This window comes from Corvus brachyrhynchos, unplaced genomic scaffold, assembly GCF_000691975.1.
Source record: "Corvus brachyrhynchos isolate BGI_N302 unplaced genomic scaffold, ASM69197v1 scaffold221, whole genome shotgun sequence".
In the NCBI taxonomy this organism is placed as follows: Eukaryota; Metazoa; Chordata; class Aves; order Passeriformes; family Corvidae; genus Corvus; species Corvus brachyrhynchos.
The window spans coordinates 3,398,414-3,419,116 of NW_008236622.1; the positions used below are offsets into that span (position 1 = coordinate 3,398,414).

Genomic DNA, 20,703 nt, shown 5'->3' on the forward strand with positions numbered 1-20,703 from the left:
CTGTGTTCAAGAGAAATCCAAAACACAGCCCTGTACCAGCCACTGTGAGTAAATTCAAGTCAATCACAGACAAAACCAGCACACCCAGATAGATCAGTATTAAACCAAAGTTTCCCTAGGGAGGGCCAGGATTGCCTGTGTGATGTTTTCTTTAGCTGACTCTTGTGGTGGTGTGTGGAGAAGCCCATTTTCTGACCCGAGGTGGGAAAGTACATGGCTAACCTAGCAGAGGTCCAAGTGAGCACTGCTCCTTGCAGAATGAAACCTGCTGGAATGCACATTTTAACTGGTACAAGATGAGACAGTAGTTCTGTGGCAATGATTTTGTAGTATGACTGAACGTTTGACATTATTACAGTTTCAATGCCAGCTGACCTTTGTGCAGAAGGGGACACTACTCCCTCCTTTTAGAAAATGCACAAAATGCTCCTCATTTCTAAGAGTAGGAGGTGTTTTTGGTTTTTTTTTTTTCATTTGGTGTTTGAATACAAGGAAATAAAAAGAGAATGTGCAACAACATTTGACAGTGCCTGTGATTGACTTCAGCTGGACCCCCTGGGTAGTGCTGGGCCCTTGGTCAGCTTTTAGCCTGGATAATGCTCGGCTTTCTTGCACTGCTAGCCTGAAGAGAGTGCTTCAAGTTGGCGATCTCCTCAGCTTGACTGATCTGGCTACATCAGCAAGCTGCCATGATTTCCAGCAGTTGCAAGCTTTTTCTGTTTCATTGTAAATCTCTTTGTGCTCTAAAGTATAAGAAGTTGTAGATTGATGGTGTTACATGTTACCGAAAAGCTTTAAAAGTTTCTGTTGGAATATTGGCTGTGATTAAGGGGTTAGAATAAGAGGAAACAATTGTGAAGAGGGAAAGTTCACCTTTTTAGTAGTAGTAGTGTTTATAGCTTTCTCAACTTAGTCATCAGGACTTCTAGCTAAGAGGTTCATCAAACAACTATATGTTGTAGGATTGTGTATTTTGTGCTTTACTTACATTCTTTCAAGTTCCTAAGCCAAAGGTAAAAAAAAAAAACCCAACCAAACCAATGAAGGTAAAAGTGATTTGTTTATTAATTCTAGTTTCTGTTTTTGCTGTTTGCTGCTGTGTTGGTCCTCATAGTACAAAGAACATGAAAAACTTCCAAAAGATGCTTTTGACTCTGTGATGTTTGGATTAGGATGGAGAGCAATTCTACTGCCTAACTTGTATTTGTATTCAATTCCTGGAAATATTTAAAGTATTGCTGGCATGCTAAGTGTGACCTTTCAGTATTAGGTTGTATTATTACAGTATAACAAGACTGAATCTGAGCTAGCAGAATCCTGGTAAATAATTTCTTGCACTGTGCAAGTGTCTTGATGATATACATGTTCCTTTTAGCATCATATGTGGGGTAATGGTTTGCATAATACCAGTTTATATGCCTGGTTTCTTAGGGCTTGCAGTAAAACTGTGTCATTTAGGATTCTTTTTTGCCCTCCCTTCTCCTCCTGTCCCCTTTGTTCACTTCTATAGGCCCTTTTCAGAAGAATAGACAATTATGTTCAGCTATTCACTGTCTTCACTGACAATGCCAGATCTTGAGAGTTATTTCATTGGAGACATTTGAATTTGAATCTGAAGCTGCAGCATTTTAAACTTTTCCATGACAGACTTCTTGCTTACTGTGCCCTAGATATAATAGGTACCAAATCAGCATATAGAGTGCTGAGTTCTTAAACTTGAGTTACTTTTCTTTTTACAGCTTCCTTTTTTTCTCCTGCAAATACCTTTTTTTTACCAGATTCCACAAAATTAGAAACAGTAAAACTGGATTTGCTGATTGTGGTCCTGTTGCTATGCTCTACATGGAAATTCCAATTTAGCACAGGATACAGAAGTCACCTCTCTTCATTGAGGAATTAAGTGAGGCTTGTTCTTGAAATATGTCTGTTCCTGAGGACTGTGGCTGGGGGCTATGGTAGTCTTCTGTAAATAACTACCAAAATAATATCTGTAGACCTCTAGCAGTCACAAAGCAGTTCCACAAGTTGTAATACAAAGCCATCATAGATTATTTTTTAAAAATAGTGTGCACTCATTAGTCCCTCTGTCTCAAATACTTTTTAATTTAGCTCTCATGAGCAAAACTTCCTGATTATAAAGCCAGATCTTTTTTCCTGAATGACTATATATCTTGCCTTATGCAAATGAAAGTTGCATAAATCAGACTAGAGAAAGAAGCTGTTTGGAAAGCACTGTAGTTATGTTATGAATACTGCTGCTTATTCCTGAAATGGGCTTTGTAATCTCCTACAATGAAAGTTAAAATACTTGAATACTGTTGCTGTCTATCAAGCACTGAATTTTTCCTTAATGTTGATAAACACAGATTCTCCTAAAGTGCCTTTGTCCTGTCTCCTTATGATTAGAGAAGCCTGCTAGAAAAAAAAAGGTGTCATCACAAAATCACAGAGGAGTTTGTAGTTTGGGTTGGAAGGGACCTTTAAAGGTCATTTAGTCCAGTAGATCATCTATATGCTGTATATACCAAAGTCTGGTTGCTCTGTATTAAGGTTCTAAATCTTCTTGAGAAGAACCTTGTCCATGAGTCTTTTAACTAAAAGTTGTTTAAAAGTTTGTCTTCAGTTTTTGCTTAAACAGTAGCATTTTACATTTACCTCTGAGGGCGTGGCAGTGAGTCTTCATGCCACATGTCTTACGGCTTTTCCTCTCTTGTCTTTCAGTGAATGGTAGTGTCTAGAAAGGGTATGTCCCTTCAGGAGAGAGGTGCCAATGTCCAACCGGCCTAATAACAATCCAGGGGGGTCACTGCGACGTTCACAGAGGAACACTGCCGGGGCCCAGCCACAAGACGACGCAGTAGGAGGAAGGTATGATTGCTACCTATGGGTGTGTTCAAATGTATAACGGTGAAATTGATGTGATTTAGAGAATGAAGTTTTCCACCCTTCAATCCAAGCATTGAAATTTGCATAAAGTCTTTTCACCCCTGAAATGCTACCTGTACTGTTTTTGTGTGAGATAAACTCATGGATAATTCACTGCCATATATTTTCAGCTAGAATAGCAGTAGTAAAGCTATAGGGGAGAAAAAGCTGTTTTCCCTAAATCACAGGTAGTACAAATTCTTTCCCTTTCTCTCTTCCGCTGATATTAAAAATATGGTAGGGGGATGACAGGGAGAGTTTGTTACTGGGAATCTGGGAAAATCTGTGTTCCTCTTCTAGAAGAGTGAATAACTGGTACTCCGTTACCTTTGCACTGCATGTAAATCCTGTGCAGCTGTTGAATAATTAAAGAAAAAAAAGGTTTGCCATCATTTAATATGCCTGATGTAGTGAGCAAGTGGACCGGATTGTATTTAAGTGGTTGCCTCTGCAGTGCAGAACAAAGAAGATTCTTAAAACTTTCCTATGCATGACTGTATTATTACTGCCATGAGTGAAGCTTGTATGGATATGTGTTTCTTTAACTTTGTTAAAAGATCAGTCTAATGAAGAAAGGTTGTAGTATGATGGTAGGCAAATCTGTCTATATTCTACTCCCTCAGATATGTTACTGGTGCAGTTGTTGAATATGTGTACCTTGGGCTTGATTTTTTTTCTTTTTTTTTGGGGGGGGGGGGGGGGGATTAAAATATTGCACATCAATGGCACAAAAGTTTTTTACTAGGAAGGAATTGGGCTATACATTTTAATGTGGTGTATTTCTTACTAGTATAAGCCTAACTGAGAACAAGCTGAACAACTATTGAATGGGTGAAGAAGGCCAACTTCTAAGGAACTTCAGGGAGAATAATGCAGCTTCACGTTCTCTAAACTAGTCTACTGTACAAGGGGAAGAGCAGATGATAAACACAAGGCTTCTCCCTTGGAGTGATGTGGCATTACTAGGGGAAGTTGCTGCCTTATGTAGCTGATTATTTTGTAAGCTAGAATTGGTTTTGGAGAATGTCTTTTAACAGAGGCATAGTGAGCCCTTCATTCCCTTCTGCCCATTCTGTGTTGTCTCTGCATCTCAGTGGATGTTTAAGTTAGATATTTTCCTACCAGCTCTTTCCTTTCACACTAAACTTCACCTGGGGCGAATAAACCTCTCCCTAGAATAAAGAATTGGAGGTGAGTTATTTGGAGATGAGATGGGGAATTCTTCTTCAGATATCTACTGTTAGTTCAGGTTTTACAGCAGAATGCCAGGGAGAAGCTCCCCAGCGAGTCAGACAAACTGAAGAATTTTAAGGGTAGCACTGTTTTCTTTTAAGAAAGTCACTCATCCATTGTTTTGGTGCATTGTGATCTGTTATGCTGTCATACAATGATTGGAATTCACTTGTCTTAAATGACTGGACCTCTTCCACTCCTCACCAAATTTTTACCAGACTTCCATGAACAGGAGTGTATTGCACTCTTAAACTGTGTTAGACCTTTATCAGAACCAGAGCTCCTTGCTTAAGTAAAGAGGGTGAAAGAAGCTTGAAGTCCTCTTTGAATCTGGGTCTTTTTTAGAACAGGACCTCCCCTGCCTTTGCATCTCTGAACAAGCATTTTGAGCTGGCATAGCCTATAAAGAGGCCTGGTTAAAGCGTGCTGGTTAATACAAAATTTAAAATTAATTAATCTTCTTTTAGCATCATCAGCATCTCCTTTTTAATAAGGTGCTGGGCAGAAATGGCTATTTTACCAGGACCAATGTAAGATAGATCTGTGAGGTCCTTGTAAAATTTGTAGATGACATGGAAAGAGACAGGCTCTCAGATGACTGTTTCTAGCTAGTGCATGTCTTTGGACACAAACCTCACAGGACTGACCCTTCCATGTATCTAGCACGCAGTGGGATAGTATGTTTCGGTTCTGCTGCTGAGCATTATAGAGGAGGGTCTAGCCTTCACAGCTTGAGTTTTCTTTTTATGCCTTGGTGTAGTCCAGTGATAAACACTGCTTTGGCTGCTATAGTTAAAAAAAACTCAAACCCCAAACAAACACTGAGCAAAAAACAATGCACCTTTTCTTACATTAATGGGTTTTTTGGGATGACTGAGACAATTTATTTTCACTCTTTCTTGAATTTGTCATCAGTAAAAAGTGAAACTCTTCAGTTTCAGCTGTGAAATCACTTAGAATAAACAAACTGTGGAAAGACTAGTTTCAATAATATGCTAATATTGTGCAAGTAACTGCGAACTTGAGATATATCTATGTTAGTATTTTAGTTGGAGCTGGGAATATTCTTTTGAAGCCAATCAGTCATCCTCACCTGCTGTGTTTTGGCTAATGTGGAATGGTCTTGGAGCACTTGAACTGGAATCTTTTTGGATGAAACTGAATTGAAAGTTGTGATCTATGAGAGCAGTGTGTGTATGCTGGTCACTTGTGGTTGTAATCTGGGATGCTTTGAAGTAGAAATCATTGAAATGCAGAGATGGTGGACACTGATCCTTAATGGCAACTGTCTTGCTTTACAGATTTTCTTCTGTTGATCCATACTACTTACTGATGTTGTACAGACAGTGTGAGATTTTATTCAGCCACTTTATTAGATCCACTTCTTTCTTACCCCCCCCCATAAACAACAAACCAATATACAAAGATGAAAAACTCCCAACTCCCCCCCTTCCTAATAAAAAAAAAAAAGAGGGAATTAGACAGTAATGTGACTCTGTAGAGGGTTGTTGCTTCATGCCTAAAATTAGCCACAAAGTTTGTAAGCAGACTTAAGGGCCACACCTTCTGAAGTTGGAGGTTATTTCACTTTGGTCATAGATATGCAATCATAACCCTTCGAGCAAGGGCAGGTTTCGATACTGTCTGAACTTGTGTACTTGATTGCATTTCTGCTTTGTATAAATAGCTTTCTCAATGCTGGAAATGCAGCAGCTTTTTTCTTAAAGCTTTCTTGTAGCTGAGGTGCATGCATTTTCAAAATACAAATTAAGTGACGAGAGCTTGAAGAGTTTATGCTGTTTGTCACTCATAATTTCAGACTTGAATGTGAAGGCCAATAATCCAAGGTAAGCATGTTTTATGGCCAGATGGCCTTGTAATAGCCTTAGAGTTACCTCGATCTCTTTTATGGTCTGACTGGAGTGAATGCAAGAGACCTTAGTTGATAAAAGTGTTAAGAAAGGGAGTCCGGAGAATGATAGTGCTGCCAAGCTGAAGTACTAATCTGTGTCTTTCTATAATCTTTGATACTTTTACAGCTTAAAGGTCTTTTGTTAAAACTTTGCCAGTTTAATTTGCTGAGCTGCTACAGTTCACTGTCATGAAGACCTTGGAAATTCCAAACTTCTCTTGGGTCTATTCTAAATGCAGAATCTCCCTCCTGTTACATCGAGTATTGACAGACTGGCTTAACCTGGAAGCAACAATGCAAGCCCATCTTCCTGTAGACTGGGCTTGTTTGATGTCCCCATAACATCAGTACTTGAGTCACAATGAGCAGGGGATGCCTGTAATGGTTTTCTGCTGGAGTTTTACCAGCAATTTCACACTCAGCATAGTAACTTGGTAGGAGCTTTGAGTTTGATTTTGAGGTGCATCTGTTTAAAAATACAAACAATGATACCAGGCTCAAAGAAGTATAGACAGACAGATGCTGTATATATCCAGTTTGCGCTGTAACAGTGATGTGTGCTTTCCTCTAAAAGAGGAAAGGAGTCTGTATTTGAAAAGGGATATATAAACCAGTGAACTGGTGGTGTTGTGTCATTCCTTCCCCCCATGTACGCATGTAAACAAATTGGCCTTGGTGAAGTTGAACTAATGTGATTCTTCACTTTGTTGTCAGTAGTGATGTTGCAATAACTTTGTGCTTTGGATGAACTTCAGCTCTTGTGGGTACTGTAGTTTTTACTGGTTTTACTACCATTTTGAAAAGTGTTTAGTGTTTACTTCCTAATTTAGAATTACTGTTACGATGGCACCTTTATAATTGTGCAGCATGAGCCCTGTCTGAAGTGTCTCTTGGAGTGCTCTCCTCTGAAGGATGACTCCTTGCAGGTTTGTAAGGAAGCAATAATGATGCTAAAGTTTCCCTTTGCAGCAGTAAACCAAAGCAGATGCGTTAATGAAGCTTTCTTTTCATAGGGGGAGGAGGAGGGGGTGCAAGGTACTTACTGTCATTTTCTCAACTGTATATTGATGTTGTTACCATGTGTGTTGAAGAATTGTGCCCTCCTGGCTTAGTTCCCAGTCATGCCATAGGATTTACTTTGAATGGGAGCAATTTGGAAGTGGTATTGTGAGGCACACAATAAGATCTTTCCTGGACATGGAGCAGTTGATTGTTCCTTTCAGTTGTGAGCAATGTTTCACTATGTTGGTATAGAGTAATGGAAGTGGTCCCATGTACTAGAACTTTTTTACGAGTGCTGCAAAAAATTCTTTTTTTTTTTTTTTAATAAGTGGCATTAAATTACAGCGGTGCTTATCTTTTAGCATATTAGTCTTATGGAATCTTCAGGAGTATCAGTATTTAAGCAGGATATCACTTTGACATAAGTGACTGCTATGCAGTTGAGTTATATATGGAAGTAGGATACTTTATAAGCAAATTTTAGTGTTTTGGAATAAAATATGTACACGTTCGTGTGTATTTGGAATTGAAGGCTAAATGATAAATGAGATTGTTGTTGACTGCTTGTAGGATTTTGGTATAAGCAGAAAGAGTGCTTTTGTCAGTTATACTGCTTTTGTTCTAAACAGGATTTGGTTTTGGACCAGTCTTGGTGATATGTTAACTGGTAAGAACTTACCTAAGACCTGTAAAAAACTAAATATGATGATTGAGTTGGTGGGGAAGACAAGTGGAGTATTTCTGAGGAGAGAAAGTAGGTGTTTTTCCACAGCATTTTTTCATCTGTGCTATTGCTTTTTTCTTAATCTCATTTTTGACAGAAGTAAAAGGATGGTTTTTGCAGACTTTGTTTGGAAGCATTTAATAGCTCTCACTCTCAGCTGCTGAGGAACATGACTTAGATTAAACACTTTGTTTATTAACTAACTTCAAAAGGTATGTTGTGTTGGTTTTTTTTTTTTTTTTTTTTGAATATGCTCAGAGTAACTCTCTGAGAACAGGTTCTAGTTGGTTCTTTATTATAGTTTTGCTCAGGGCTGGCATTTTCCACCATACTGTTTATATAACAGAGCAAGGTAAATGGTGGTTAGCTTGTCAACTTCTGTATGTGTGTTACTCTAAACTTTGTTTGCCTGTGAATTAAAATGTGCAGCAGCAGACAGCTTTGCCCAGTTGAATGAAGCCTTGGAGTTGTTTATGAAACTGTCTTTATGTTTGGGGAGGGAGGGAAGGAAAACAAAAAACCCCTACAAAACACAAAGGTCCAGCAAGAGCTCAGTCTTTCTGGAGCAGCCCCTTTCTGGAGCGGCCCCTGAGAGTGGAAATGGACAAACGCAAGCGCAAATATTTAGCTCATCGTTTTTTGTCATTAATGAGGAACTCAGTCTCTCAAAACACTTGTTGCTGGAATGAAGATTCTTAATGAAAATGCTCATAACTGTATTAATGGAAAAGACTGAAGAGCTTGTAATGGTAAGTTACAAGTGAAAAGCCTTGGATTATGGACAAATATACATGTAGTTTACAATCTTAAAAAAACCCCAGCCTTCCAGCTGTGCATGTATCTTTTTTAGCACTTGATTGCTCTTCAGGCATTGCTCATTCTGAGCTCTACAGGCTATTCTACCTACCTATGTATGAGAGTTAACTTCTTTAAGGAGATCTTAAGTAAACTCTCACAACTTTAGTATAAATTGGGAGAATGATACTTTTTAGTTGGCATACGGCTTAAGTTTTTACGTTAATCCTGTAATCAAATTCTCAATCTTCTTGCTCTTGTATAAAACTTGGAGAGTTCATGTCATATTCCTGTTGACTGACATGCTACTGCATGCACAGTTGCCGTTGTATTGTGGACCTTCTCTTTGCAATATATGCAAGGTGAGTGATTAAACTCGGTGAGAAGTGAGAGCACAGTAGGTTTGAAAAAAATTCTCTTCAGTTGTGACTTCCCATTTGTCACGTTTCTAGAGTAACCTTTTTGCACAGAAGGTTGTTTGTACTGATAGTTTGATGGATAAAGAAAGCAAAGCAATGCTAATACTCTGCATGTATTCATGATCCCTAAGATATGGTTGTAGCTTTAATAGTCCACACAAATTGGACATTGGTATGAAAGTGTCCTTGGAAATCTTGTAAGAATCCAAAACGTTTAAACATGGAAGGGGAGAAACCTAAAACAAGTGGAAACTCCTCAGTGCATGTTTTGCATGTATTGCTTTAGCAGTATTTTAGTTGGAAAGTTCTTCAGTTACTGTGTTTGATGAATATCTAAAGCAAAACAAAAATCTTTATGGGAAAGTAACCTTTTAAAATATACTTCAGAATAAATGAATCCTGATCAGTTTAGCTTACATAAAACCCAAGATTCCTGCCAAGTGTAAATTATGTAATAATGTCTGTTACTCCCATAACAAAAACATTTCATGGGGAAAATTAAATTTCACGCCTTAATCTTTTGTTGGGAAAAGGAAAATCCAAACACTCAGGATTAGGTGAAACATTCCCAAGTTTACCTTGATGGAGTTTGTTATTGTGACCTAAAGATATAACACTTTTATTTCACTTGCTTTTGATAGTAAACAAGATTTCTTATAGTATGATAAATAAAATTAATTACTGGAGTATGGAGAAGATGCTGTTAATTTAATCTTTCCAGACTGTCATGCTCTTAGATGGGGCACAGAAAATGTTGGACATGTACTGTCTATGTGCATTCATCTGAGTAACTGACTAAATGAGAATAATTCAGAAGCAGGAAAGTTATCACAAAAAACAGTATTTATTTTCTTTTGACTCTAAGCAAATTACCATGTGGTTATCATCCTTATGGTTAGACTTGGTTTTTCTACTGAGATTCAAGTTTGTGTTGAAATCCTGAAGAGGATCGGGAAAGTTTCTGGTCAGTGTAGTATACTTAGCTCTGCCTGTTCTACTAGACTGGCATTTCATTGGAAGAGAACCTATTTCAAAGCTTGTGGAACTCTTACCACTTCCACTTAATCTATTGGCCTAAACTTTGTGATGTTTGGGGTCATGGGTTGGAGCGGAACACTTAAATTGGAAGTCCACATTCCTCTCCACCCTCTGTAGCTTTTGAGGATGTTTGCAGAGCTCATCTCACAGGGTATCTAGACCTGGGTTTATAGCATATGACCATGTAATTGGCAGTTCTTTAACTTTTAAACATTGCTTCTTTCAGCATTAGTAATAGACTAGTTTGAGGTTTTTCGAAGGTTAGTGATTCATGGGGCTTCTGTATAGGTAGGATATGTGCAGTAAAGTTTTCCAGGTGACAGCTGAGTCAAAAGTGCATTTTATCTGGGAAGTGCAAGTGAGATGTCTCTTGCCTTAGCAATTATTTATACTGTCCTGTTTTAAATGCTGATGAGCGCTCTCTTCTGAGTCTTGCAGATGGTGATTCTGAGTGGGTTTCAAGGTAAATGTGGAATAAATGAAGATGTAACTTAAGTCTGAAATTTTATCCATGGTGTATAGTATTATCTTTGTCCTTCAGTCAGAGTTCCTACAATAAACCATTTTTTGCATGCAGCTGAATGCTGCTTAGAAGACCTCTTACAGCTTATCTATGTGAAACTCGTTCCTGTCTCTGACATCGCAAGTTTCCTGTCTCATTTGACTGCCTTCATTGGTGGTATGCATTTCTTCATTCCTCTTACTTCGACTGTTACCAAACAGCTCTCAGTCCTTTGAACTGATAGATCTGCAGCCAGAAAATAACTGGTAGGGTTGAGCTTTCCTACCAAGTGGAGCTGGCTGCATTCCCATTCTGAGCACTTGATTTTTTTTTTTTTTAAACTGAAGAGCAAAGATGTAAATACTCATAACTGTATAAAGACTTAATGCGTGGAATCTTGAGGTAGATGAGTATATATCTGTTTTTGAGATCTTTGACAGGTGCTCTAGTCTTGTGCTTTACTGTGCTAGCTTAATGCTTAAGTGAATAATTCAGTAATCTTGCACACCAGAAAGATCTGAATTTATCTGCAAAACTCAGGTGTGAGAAGATGTTTTATTCATTTAAAATGACTAAATAATTGTGTGCTTTGCAAAACAATTACACTGGTAGTGATTTGTAACTTCATCAGGTGATTCTTTAGAAATGCTGCTTTAATATTAGGAGCTGATGTGGAAAGGTTTGTAGCTGTAAATTAATATTTGTAAATGGTCCAGAAATAAACAATATTCCACCTACAGGTCTGTATCTTGGAATCCTGATAGCTTTCTGTTTTGACTTTCTACTGACAGGTCACATTTAGGGCAGGCAAAACATAAGGCACATAGCCCTCCTGAGAGTAGAAAATCTATTTCAAAGACACCCAAAGTGCAGTCTAATACTACTTCTGAGCAGTCCAAGGGACACTTTTCTAAAAGGTAATTGTGCTTCATATTCATATGTTAACTAGTGTTATCTGCACTTCAAAACTGTGTATAATTACTGAGTTATACAGAGTTCTTATAAAACATGTGACTAATAGATATTTAACTAATCTAGGTATTGCTTTCACTGGATATATTTCAGGGTTTCAATTTCTGTTTGTGGTTTTTTTTTTCTAATTCACCAACTAAGAGCATTCCATCAGTGATGGGGAGGAAATGATTTCTGCATAACTAGTCCTGGAATACTTGCAAGGTCTTTCTCCCCTTCTTCTGCTTCATATTGGGAGAAGATTGCTCAAGGGGGTTAGAGCAATGTCCAGTATGAATTGAAACATGCAATAAACTAAAGTAGACCTGTGTTCAGGGTAATCATCTTGGTTTTGCTTGTCTGTTCTGCATATGCTTCCACTATCTACACACTGGAACAGTTTTTTATTACATAGAAGAGAATTTTGCCATTTTTGTGTGTGATTCACTACATCAATTTAAAGATTTGATGAGAAACTGTCCTTTCTTTAAGAGTCTTTCTTGAACTAGAGTCCAGTTATGACTAGTTATGCATTACTGAACACTCCTTACTCTCTTGTGGAACTAATATTCTCAAACATTCAGTTAAGTTTCATGGCTTGATTTTTTTTTTTTGTTTGATTTAATCAGTTTGACATACTGATATATGTAAAAGTAAAATATATTCAAGTTATAACTTCCTTTTTAGAAAGGTGGTGTATTGTGCTTTTATTTTGCAATCTACTTAGTTTTTATGCTAGCAAATATGTGTGATATAACTGTTCTCATACAAGCATGTGAGGGTTTTTGTTTGCTTCAATGTAAACTTAACAGTGTTTCTTACATGCAGTTTCCTTTATTATTTATTATTAAAGAATGGTAACGTTTAGCATGCAAAACTCTTACAACTGTGAGGCTTCTTGAGTTCAACTCTAATGCTGTTCCTGCTTACTTCTACAGAGGCTGTAGTTCATCTGCTGTTTTAATACCACAAGAAGATCCGGAGAGAGTCAATACTTCAGAAAAGCAAAAAACGGGGCAAGTGCCTAAGAAAGACAATTCTCGCGGAGTTAAACGCAGTGCTAGTCCAGATTACAGGAGGACCAATTCTCCTAGCTCTGCTAAAAAACCCAAAGCACTTCAACATACTGAAACTTCCTCAGAAACTAACAAGCCACATACTAAATCTAAGAGAAGACACTCAGACCAAGAGCAGCCCAAGTCTACACAATTGCCATCAACAAGCAAGGCTCACACCAGAAAGGGTGGAGCTGCTGGTAGCTCCCGAAGTCAGAAAAGGAAAAGGACAGAGAATCTGTCTTGTATAAAGAGTGGGTCATCAGTTGAATCAACTGGCACTGAAGAAAAGTCAGCAAAAGTCTCCAAGCTGGCTTCAAAATCGGTGACCTCAGCCAAAGCTGGGTGTAGCACCATCACCGATTCTTCTTCTTCAGCTTCCACCTCCTCCTCCTCTTCTGCTGTTGCCTCTGCTTCTTCTACTGTTCCTCAGGGTGCCAGAGTGAAACAGGGAAAGGACCAGAGTAAGGCTAGACGTTCCCGTTCCGCATCCAGCCCCAGTCCAAGAAGGAGTAGCAGGGACAAAGAACCGAGTAAAACAGGTGGCTCTTCAAAGTTTGACTGGGCTGCTCGATTCAGCCCAAAAGTCAGTCTCCCTAAAACAAAACTGTCTCTACCAGGCTCTTCCAAGTCGGAGACATCAAAACCTGGACCTTCAGGACTACAGGCTAAGCTAGCAAGTAAGTCGTTCTTTTGTGGAAGAATAAACACATATGTTTTAAAATCAAGTCTTCTAAACAAATCCTCCTTTTTTCAAGCTGCTTGGGATCTTCCTAGAAAAATTAACTTTTAGTTATGTTCTGCTAAGTTAAGCTGTGACTGAAACTATTTACAGCTAAAGCAGACTATTTAAGTTCAGTCAGTGTTCTGTAAATTTAAGTTGCTTCTGTGTCTTGCAAATTGATTTTCAAAATAAAATACATGCAAAATAATTGGATGTTGTGATGGGGACATATATTCCTTTTATCAGATTTTTTCCCCCCCCCTCATTTTCTTAAGCCTTCTGTTCTGAAGTGGGAATGATAAATGCTGGAAAACAAGTAGATCATATGTGGTTTGTTCTTTCAAACTTAGTTTCCTGATTTTTCCTTGTTGTGAGAATGTGTGATGTTTAAGAACAGTAATGTTGTAAATCTGGTGTACGTAGTGCTGGGGATTAGTCACTTTATCTTTTAAGTTGTTCTTACAAAGTATGGCTTCTTTCAGGTGCTGAGTTTGAATAGCAGCTACTGTTCTTGAACATGATCACTGAGAAATGTAGGCTGTTTCCAAGCAGAGCACCTGCTTGCTAGTATGCAGATATGCTTGTAGCTCTGTCTTGAACAATTTTTTTTTAAAAAATGTGTTTTGCTGCCTTTGTGTACTGAATGATTTATTTACTGCATGTATTCTCTAAAACTTGATGTAAGAGGTTGGATTCCTAAACTTGCTTACTGTTGTTCCTTTACTTAGGCATGATCACAGGTAGCTTGTCCCAGCTGGGACACATCCATAGCTAATACTAATGCAGGAAATAGGTGAAATAATCAAAAGCAACTGGGTGTCTTCCTGTATAATCAACATAGGTCAATTAAATTTAACAGGTGTGTTTTGGATAATGTGCATGACTGGAGTATTGATTCTGGAATGACCTAGCCTAACAGATGAAGAATGGCATTTGGGAAGGAGAGAGGAGTTACTTTACAGCAAGGTTTTTTTTTTGTTTTTTTTTACCTGCTCCATGATTCAGGGCTACCAGGTGATTAATTCCAGAATAAAAACTCTGAATTTGCACAGGGTGGAAGGAGAGGGAAGTGAGTAGAAGTCAGGTAACAATGGGAATGACCAACAAGTTCTGAGCTAAGTCAGGCTACAGGCAAAGAAGAAAAGGAACAGAGAGGAGAAAGCATTGATCTCCAACAAGTGGACAAGAAGATGAAGGCAGAGAGCAATTCATGTGATAAGTTACAAAACTTCATGAAGGAGTGAGAAGGGGAATGGTGGGATAGCACAATGGGGGGGGTGTGGGGGGCGTGGTGTTGTGTACCTTGAAAAACAGCTTTGAGAATGTGAGCCTAAACTGTCACTGCAAAGACTGTACTGAGAAAGATGCTTTGACTTAACTTTCAGTTCATAGAAGAGCTAAAGGTCTTTTGCCAGAAGATGTTGAAATATATGTGACAAAACCGAGCTGGTAGGGACTGTAGGGGGGTGTGTGTGTGTCTAAAATGTTACTGCTAAGGGGCACAAAGCATGGTGAGAGATACTTCTATATGCAATAGAGATCCAAGTAATTTTCTGTAGATGACATTTCAATTTGAGGGAGGGGAAAAGTACTAACAGGTGATATTAGGAAGTCCAAAATGTCTAATGCCTTTTTATTTTACTATCGATTACAGCAAAACTTTTTCCAGTAAATATCATTGATCGCCAAATATCACTGTAAGAGCTCAGCATAGAACAGAAGTCTTAAGCTATGATATTTTTAAACAGTCTCAATCTTTCGAACAGTGCTCTCCGACAGCAGGTTGAAGTGATCTTGGAATCAATAATAACTACTGTTAGCTTAGTCGTCTCCTAAAAAAGGAGAAAGCTTGTGTGACATACTTCAAATTTGTCCAAAGAGTTTGAAATTGTGTTTTAACAAAACACACATTTTGCATAATGCTGAGAAGTGTCATGAAAATATGAAGAAAATAAACCAGCAGGGTAGGTTTTTGAGAAAGAATGGGTAAGTTCAAATTTATTTTCTGTAGCAGACCAGTAGCCTTAGAGGATAAGGGAACAGAAGAAAGCTGTGTCTCACACAAATATTAACACCCTGGAGCTTTCTGAAGTGGGAAGGCAAAGAGTGATCTAGATGAAATTGAGGTGTATGCCTTTCTACCTGGAAACAAGCCCTTAGAAGTCATAGTAATTCTGTGTAGAAACTAAAAGCTTAAACTTAGTAGGCTTTTGTAGGTGTATATATTATGAAACGCATTTGGAGAAGTCTGAAATAGGGCTTATAGTATTAGTGGGATATAAACAAAAAAGCAAATGTAACAACTGCAAAAACTTCAGAAAAAAATGATGGGTGGAAGTGGTTCTAGGAAAATAAGTGGGAGGAGAGGGGGGATTATTCAGGCTAACAAAATCATAGAATGGTTTGGGTTGAAAGGGATCTTAAAGATCATCTCATTCCAAACCCCCTGCCACAGGCAGGGCCACCTTCCAGTGCACGAGGTTCTCAAAGCCCCATCTGATTGGTCACGTCTATATAAATGCAATGCTGTTCTCTTGTGGAGATGATGCAATTCAAGGAGTAGAAGCAGCATTGTTAGAGGTTGTGATCTTTGAATGAAAAATAAGAGCAGCTGCTCTGCCTTACTCTATTGAAGTGAAGAATGAGAAGCATGGCTGCCATCTTTGTAGAAGTTTTTCACATGCTTGAGAAGAATGAGGAGACTACCCTGAGGTTTCTTGTCCAGTCCTCCTGGATAGGTAATAGGTATTAAATCCAGCCCAGGTGACTTTGTGTGTTAAGCTCTACACAGAAGTCTCTGTAACAGAGCAGTGACATCACTGAATAACAACTAAAGAATATGTTGGAATAATAAAATAGGCTAGACTAAAGTTTTTCACATCTATTTGAGTAGTTGAATATTTCTTCACGGGGAGAAAGGGGGAAGAGAGGAAGAAAGCACGCTTCTCATTTGCTGTTGTGATTTGACTATTTTCACGTCCTTTTCAAGTTGTATCTGTTGTAGGGGCTTCTTAAATGTTGCAAATCGGGTCATGTTACTGATTACATAACACTATAAAATCAACCTTAATTATGTTTCCATTATTAGGGAAATCTTTGCTGTCCTTTGTGTATTGTCTTGTGGCCCTTAAGTAGGAAGAAGCTGGCAAGAGTGGCTGGGACAGTGCTGAGAGCGAGATTACTTAGGATAGCTGTCCCTGCCTGAGACATCTCTACCTAATACTTGGAGACTGAGGGGCTAGGGAGGTTATTGGTGTAGGCACTGAAAAGCCACATGAACCTAAACACAGAGTGTAAATGATATATAACTCCTGGCTTTGAGGGTTTTGACAAAGGTGAGAGAGAAGAGAGTCAGAAAATAGCTCTGAATTAGTTTATTTGGGATTGTGAGTAACAGTGCTAGCTTGGGTGATGGTAGTTAGAGCCTTGGAGCTGTGGACTTGGGATTGAGGCAGTAAGATGGCTAGCTTGGAGATACTTGGTTTAATGGTTGTGACCGGCTGTGTGGGGCTTCTGTAAGAGCTGGGGATGTCTGGGTTGGTACTGAGGGAGGGTAATGGTGGAATATTAGAATGACAGGAGGCTGTCTTGCCTTCCCCTGCTGCAGCCCTTTTCACTCTATCTCAATTAGTTGAAGAGCAGCCTTGCACAGGAGCCAATCTGAAGTCTAAAATTCCAGTCCTAACAAGTAAATCACTCCTGATTGCCTTTCTGAACTGCAGATGAAGGGCTTTCTAGGTTATGAACTGTGAAAGTTTGACTAAGTTTGTTTTGACTTGGATAGTACATTCAGACTTAATAAGTGATTGCAGTACAGCTGCATTCAAAACTTTTGCACAACAAAATATTCTTTAAAAAAATGCTGATGAGTGAACACACTTAAATGTGAAGTTGTTAGATTTTTTTATTTTGATTTGTTAGGCTGTGCTATTTCAGGTTTAGCCTGTTTGAATGTATTTTCCTTCTGACTCATAAACATGAGTGCTTGGCATGCAAACTAGGATGATGTCAGGGCATAAGCAATATATGTCTGCCATAAGAAAGCCTGTACTTCTGCTTTAATTCTGAAGCTTACTTCTGAAGTCTTTGCAGGTGCTGAATATGAGTTGCTTAAACCTGATTTTCTTTGAGGGGTTTGGATTAGAGATCATTTAGGTAAACTTGACACCCACAGATCCGTGGGCCCTGATGGGATGCACCTATGAGTGTTGAGGGAGCTGGCAGATGTTGCTGCTAAGCCACTCTCCATCACCTTTGTAAGGTCATGGAGAACAGCAGAGATGCCTGAGGAAAGCCAGTATCCCTTCAGAAAGGGCAAAGAGGAGGACCCAGGGTACTATAGGCTGGTCAGCCTCACTTCCATCCCTGGAAAGATGGAAGAGCTCATCCTGCATGTCATCTCTAAGCATGTGAAACAAAAGAAGGTTGTCAGTAATAGTCAACATGGATTCACCAAGGGGAAATAATGCTTGACCAGACTGATAGTCTGCTGTGATGGAATGGCTGGCTGAGTAGATGAGGGGAAAGCAGTGGATGTTGTTTACCTTGATTTCAGCAAGGCTTTTGATTCTGTCTCCTATAGCATCCTGATAGCCCATGAAATGTGGGTGAGGTAAATGACAAGGAATTGGTTTGAGAACTGACTGAATTGCAAAGTTCAGAGAGTTGTGATCAGCAATGCAATGTCCAGCTGGAGGCCTGTAGCAGGCAGTGTTCTCCAGCAGTCAGTACTGGGTCCAGTGCTGTTCTACTGGTTCATCAATGACCTGCAGGAGGGGGCAGAGTGCACCCTCAGCAAGTCTGATGATACAAAAGTGAGAGGTGTGGCTAATACACCAGAGGCTGTGCTGCCATTAAGTTAAACCTGGAGAAGCTGAAGAGTTGGGTGGAGAGGAACCTAATGAAGTTCAAAGGCAAGTCCAGGGTCCTGCACCTGGAGAGGAGTAATTTCACACACCAGTGTAGCTTAGGGGCTGACCTGTGGAGGAGGACTTGGAGGCCCTGGTGGAGAACAGGTGGTGCATGAGCCAGCAGTGAGCCCTTGTGGCTAAGAAGGCCAACAAAATGCTGGGGCGCATTAGGAAGAGCGATGCTAACAGATCAATGGAGTTGATCCTGCTCCTCTGCCTTGAAGAGGCCTCATGTGGAGTGCTGTGTCCAGTTCTGGTCTTCCAGTTTAAGGAAGACAAGGAGCTACTGGAAAAAGTCCAGTGAAGGGCTATGAAGGTAATGAGAGGACTGAAGCATCTCTTATGAGGAAAGGCTGAGAGATCTGTGCCAGTTTAGCCTGGAGAAAACATGGCTTACCAATGCATACAAATACTTCAAGGGTGGTTGTCAAGAGATATGGGGCCAGAGTCTTTTTTCAGTTGTGCCCAGCAGCAGAGGACACAAACTGAATACAGGAAGTTCCATCTAAATATGAAGAAAAACCTCTTTGAGGGTGACAGAGCAGTAGAACAGGCTGCCCAGAGAGACTATGGAGTCTCCTTTTCTGGAGATACTCAAAACCTGCCTGGACATGACCAGTGAACCTGCTCTAGCAGGGAGGTTGGGCTAGATGATATCTGAAGGTCCCTTCCAACCCCAGCCTTTTCTGTGAGTCTGTGACAATTGCTGTGTATATTACAGAAACAGTGCTGAATAAACAACTTCTGGAGATGAACATCAAACTAATTCCTCTGAAAGCCCTTGTTGTCTGTCTGTGGCAGTATGACTGGTGCTTTCCTCCATCAGGCATACGCAGGGCATCTTTAATCTCATTTTCCTGAACACTGGTTGTGCTCTATTTACTGGTGAATGCTTGCCACTTTTAGCCTCCTGCAACTGCTAAAGACACAGGACTACCCTTCAATTTGGAGGCTGTGCTGGCCATCCCAAATTTTAATGACAATGTGAGTGCAAGGAAGAAGGCTCAGTGTGAAGATCTTAGCCATCCTGAAGTTATGGTATTGGGAAGACGCAAAGGATTTGCAAAAGATGCAGATGGTAAGGTTGACTTGAAGTTGATTGTTTAAGAAAGCTTCTTAAGGGCAGAGTAGCATTGAACAGCAGGAAGGGAACATGCTGTGAGAAGATTTTCTTTGCTTTCTCTTTTAGCTATAAAATTAATAGATGGAGGTGGAAGCTCAATTTTACCCTGTGTAGATGCTCAGAGACAGAAAAGTAAAGACTTGGGAAAACAAACATGTAGAAAGATCTGACAAGTAGAATGTTCCTGAGCAGCAGGAGAAAATGTGCTCAGCTCTTCTGGATGCTCAGGGATGTGATGTATTCTGCAGCTCACTCACCAAGCAGTAACTGGGTAACTGTACATTCTCTACAACCCTCTGAGGTAATTCAGTTTAAAAAGATGGCTCAGCTAATTTAATGCCACTTATGGAAAAGGACAACCCATTTTATTGCATCTTTGCCCTACTGCTTGATGGTGTCTGTGCTCATCCGACCCTTAAGCAAGCTCAACTCACCAGGCTGGCAGAATACTAAAACAAGAAAGTGTGTCAGATGTGTACTTTGTACATCTTGAGATTGATTTGGGGAAAATAAGACATGGATGTGCCATACTGTTAAACAACAGCTGTTAAGCTAGCTCTGCTGCTTTGTGCAACTCTTCCCTTTAGCAGAAATCCTCTTTTGATACAAGCTAAGGCAATCTTCACTTACAGTGGATGTGTGGTGTCTCATCGATAGCCCATTAATAAGCTAATATGAAGTTACCTAATTTAGGTCTGGCTACTTGAAAATGACTACCCACAGATTTGAAGTAGTAAATGGTAAGCTGACATAAAGGATGAAAATATGCCTTTTTTTCTCCAGTGAACTCTACTGTATGAAGATGATTCATTTATTCTTCTAATGTGAAGCAAAAGTACATTTCACTTAGAATTTCACCATAGTGTTACAGGTACTGAGTAACCTAGTTTTCCATGTGTTATATATGAGAAAGTATTTCTCTGAACTCAGTGGGGCAAACCTGTGGAGTAATACGGTGCTATACCTAGTGCCAGTTGAAGCATGCATTTTCTAGTGTAAAATACAACCAGCTCTGAGGGAAATTTTCATGTATCCTTGTACTTCCAAGTACTTGTGAAGTGTATCTATGGCATGGGATCCTTCTGCAACCATTTCAAATGAGTTTTGTCTTGTATCTCTACCTTATGATTTCTCCTGTCACACTTGGCCCCCCCCCCACCTCCAAGTCTTACATGTACTATCTGTGAGTAGGGTTGGAGTCATTGTGTTGTGGTAATTTCAACTTACAGTTTTGGTTTCAAAGCATACGTAGTAAAAATACCACTACTTTTTGAATATTTGAAAAAGTTATGTATGCTCTATATGTATAGACCATCTGGAAACTCAGGTGACTGGCCTGCTTCAGTTCAGTGCTTGGTGGGTTTTAAATACAGATGACTGTTCTTTCCCT

General features: G+C 39.4%; 1 protein-coding gene across 5 annotated transcripts in view; it reads left to right on the top strand.

The window, feature by feature from the left end:
• Positions 1-2,721: 2,721 nt before the first annotated feature.
• Positions 2,722-20,703, top strand: part of TRIP12 (thyroid hormone receptor interactor 12) — a 52,428-nt gene continuing 34,446 nt past the window's right edge. For 3 of the 5 annotated variants that reach the window (XM_017726497.1, XM_017726499.1, XM_017726498.1), the window contains exons 1-3: positions 2,722-2,868; positions 11,342-11,467; positions 12,440-13,236. In XM_017726497.1, the coding sequence (XP_017581986.1) occupies positions 2,771-2,868; positions 11,342-11,467; positions 12,440-13,236 (1,021 nt within the window). In that variant the 5' untranslated portion in view covers positions 2,722-2,770. The remainder of the gene's footprint in view (positions 2,869-11,341; positions 11,468-12,439; positions 13,237-20,703) is intronic. The other 2 variants (XM_008644153.2, XM_017726500.1) reach the window with 1 other exon arrangement.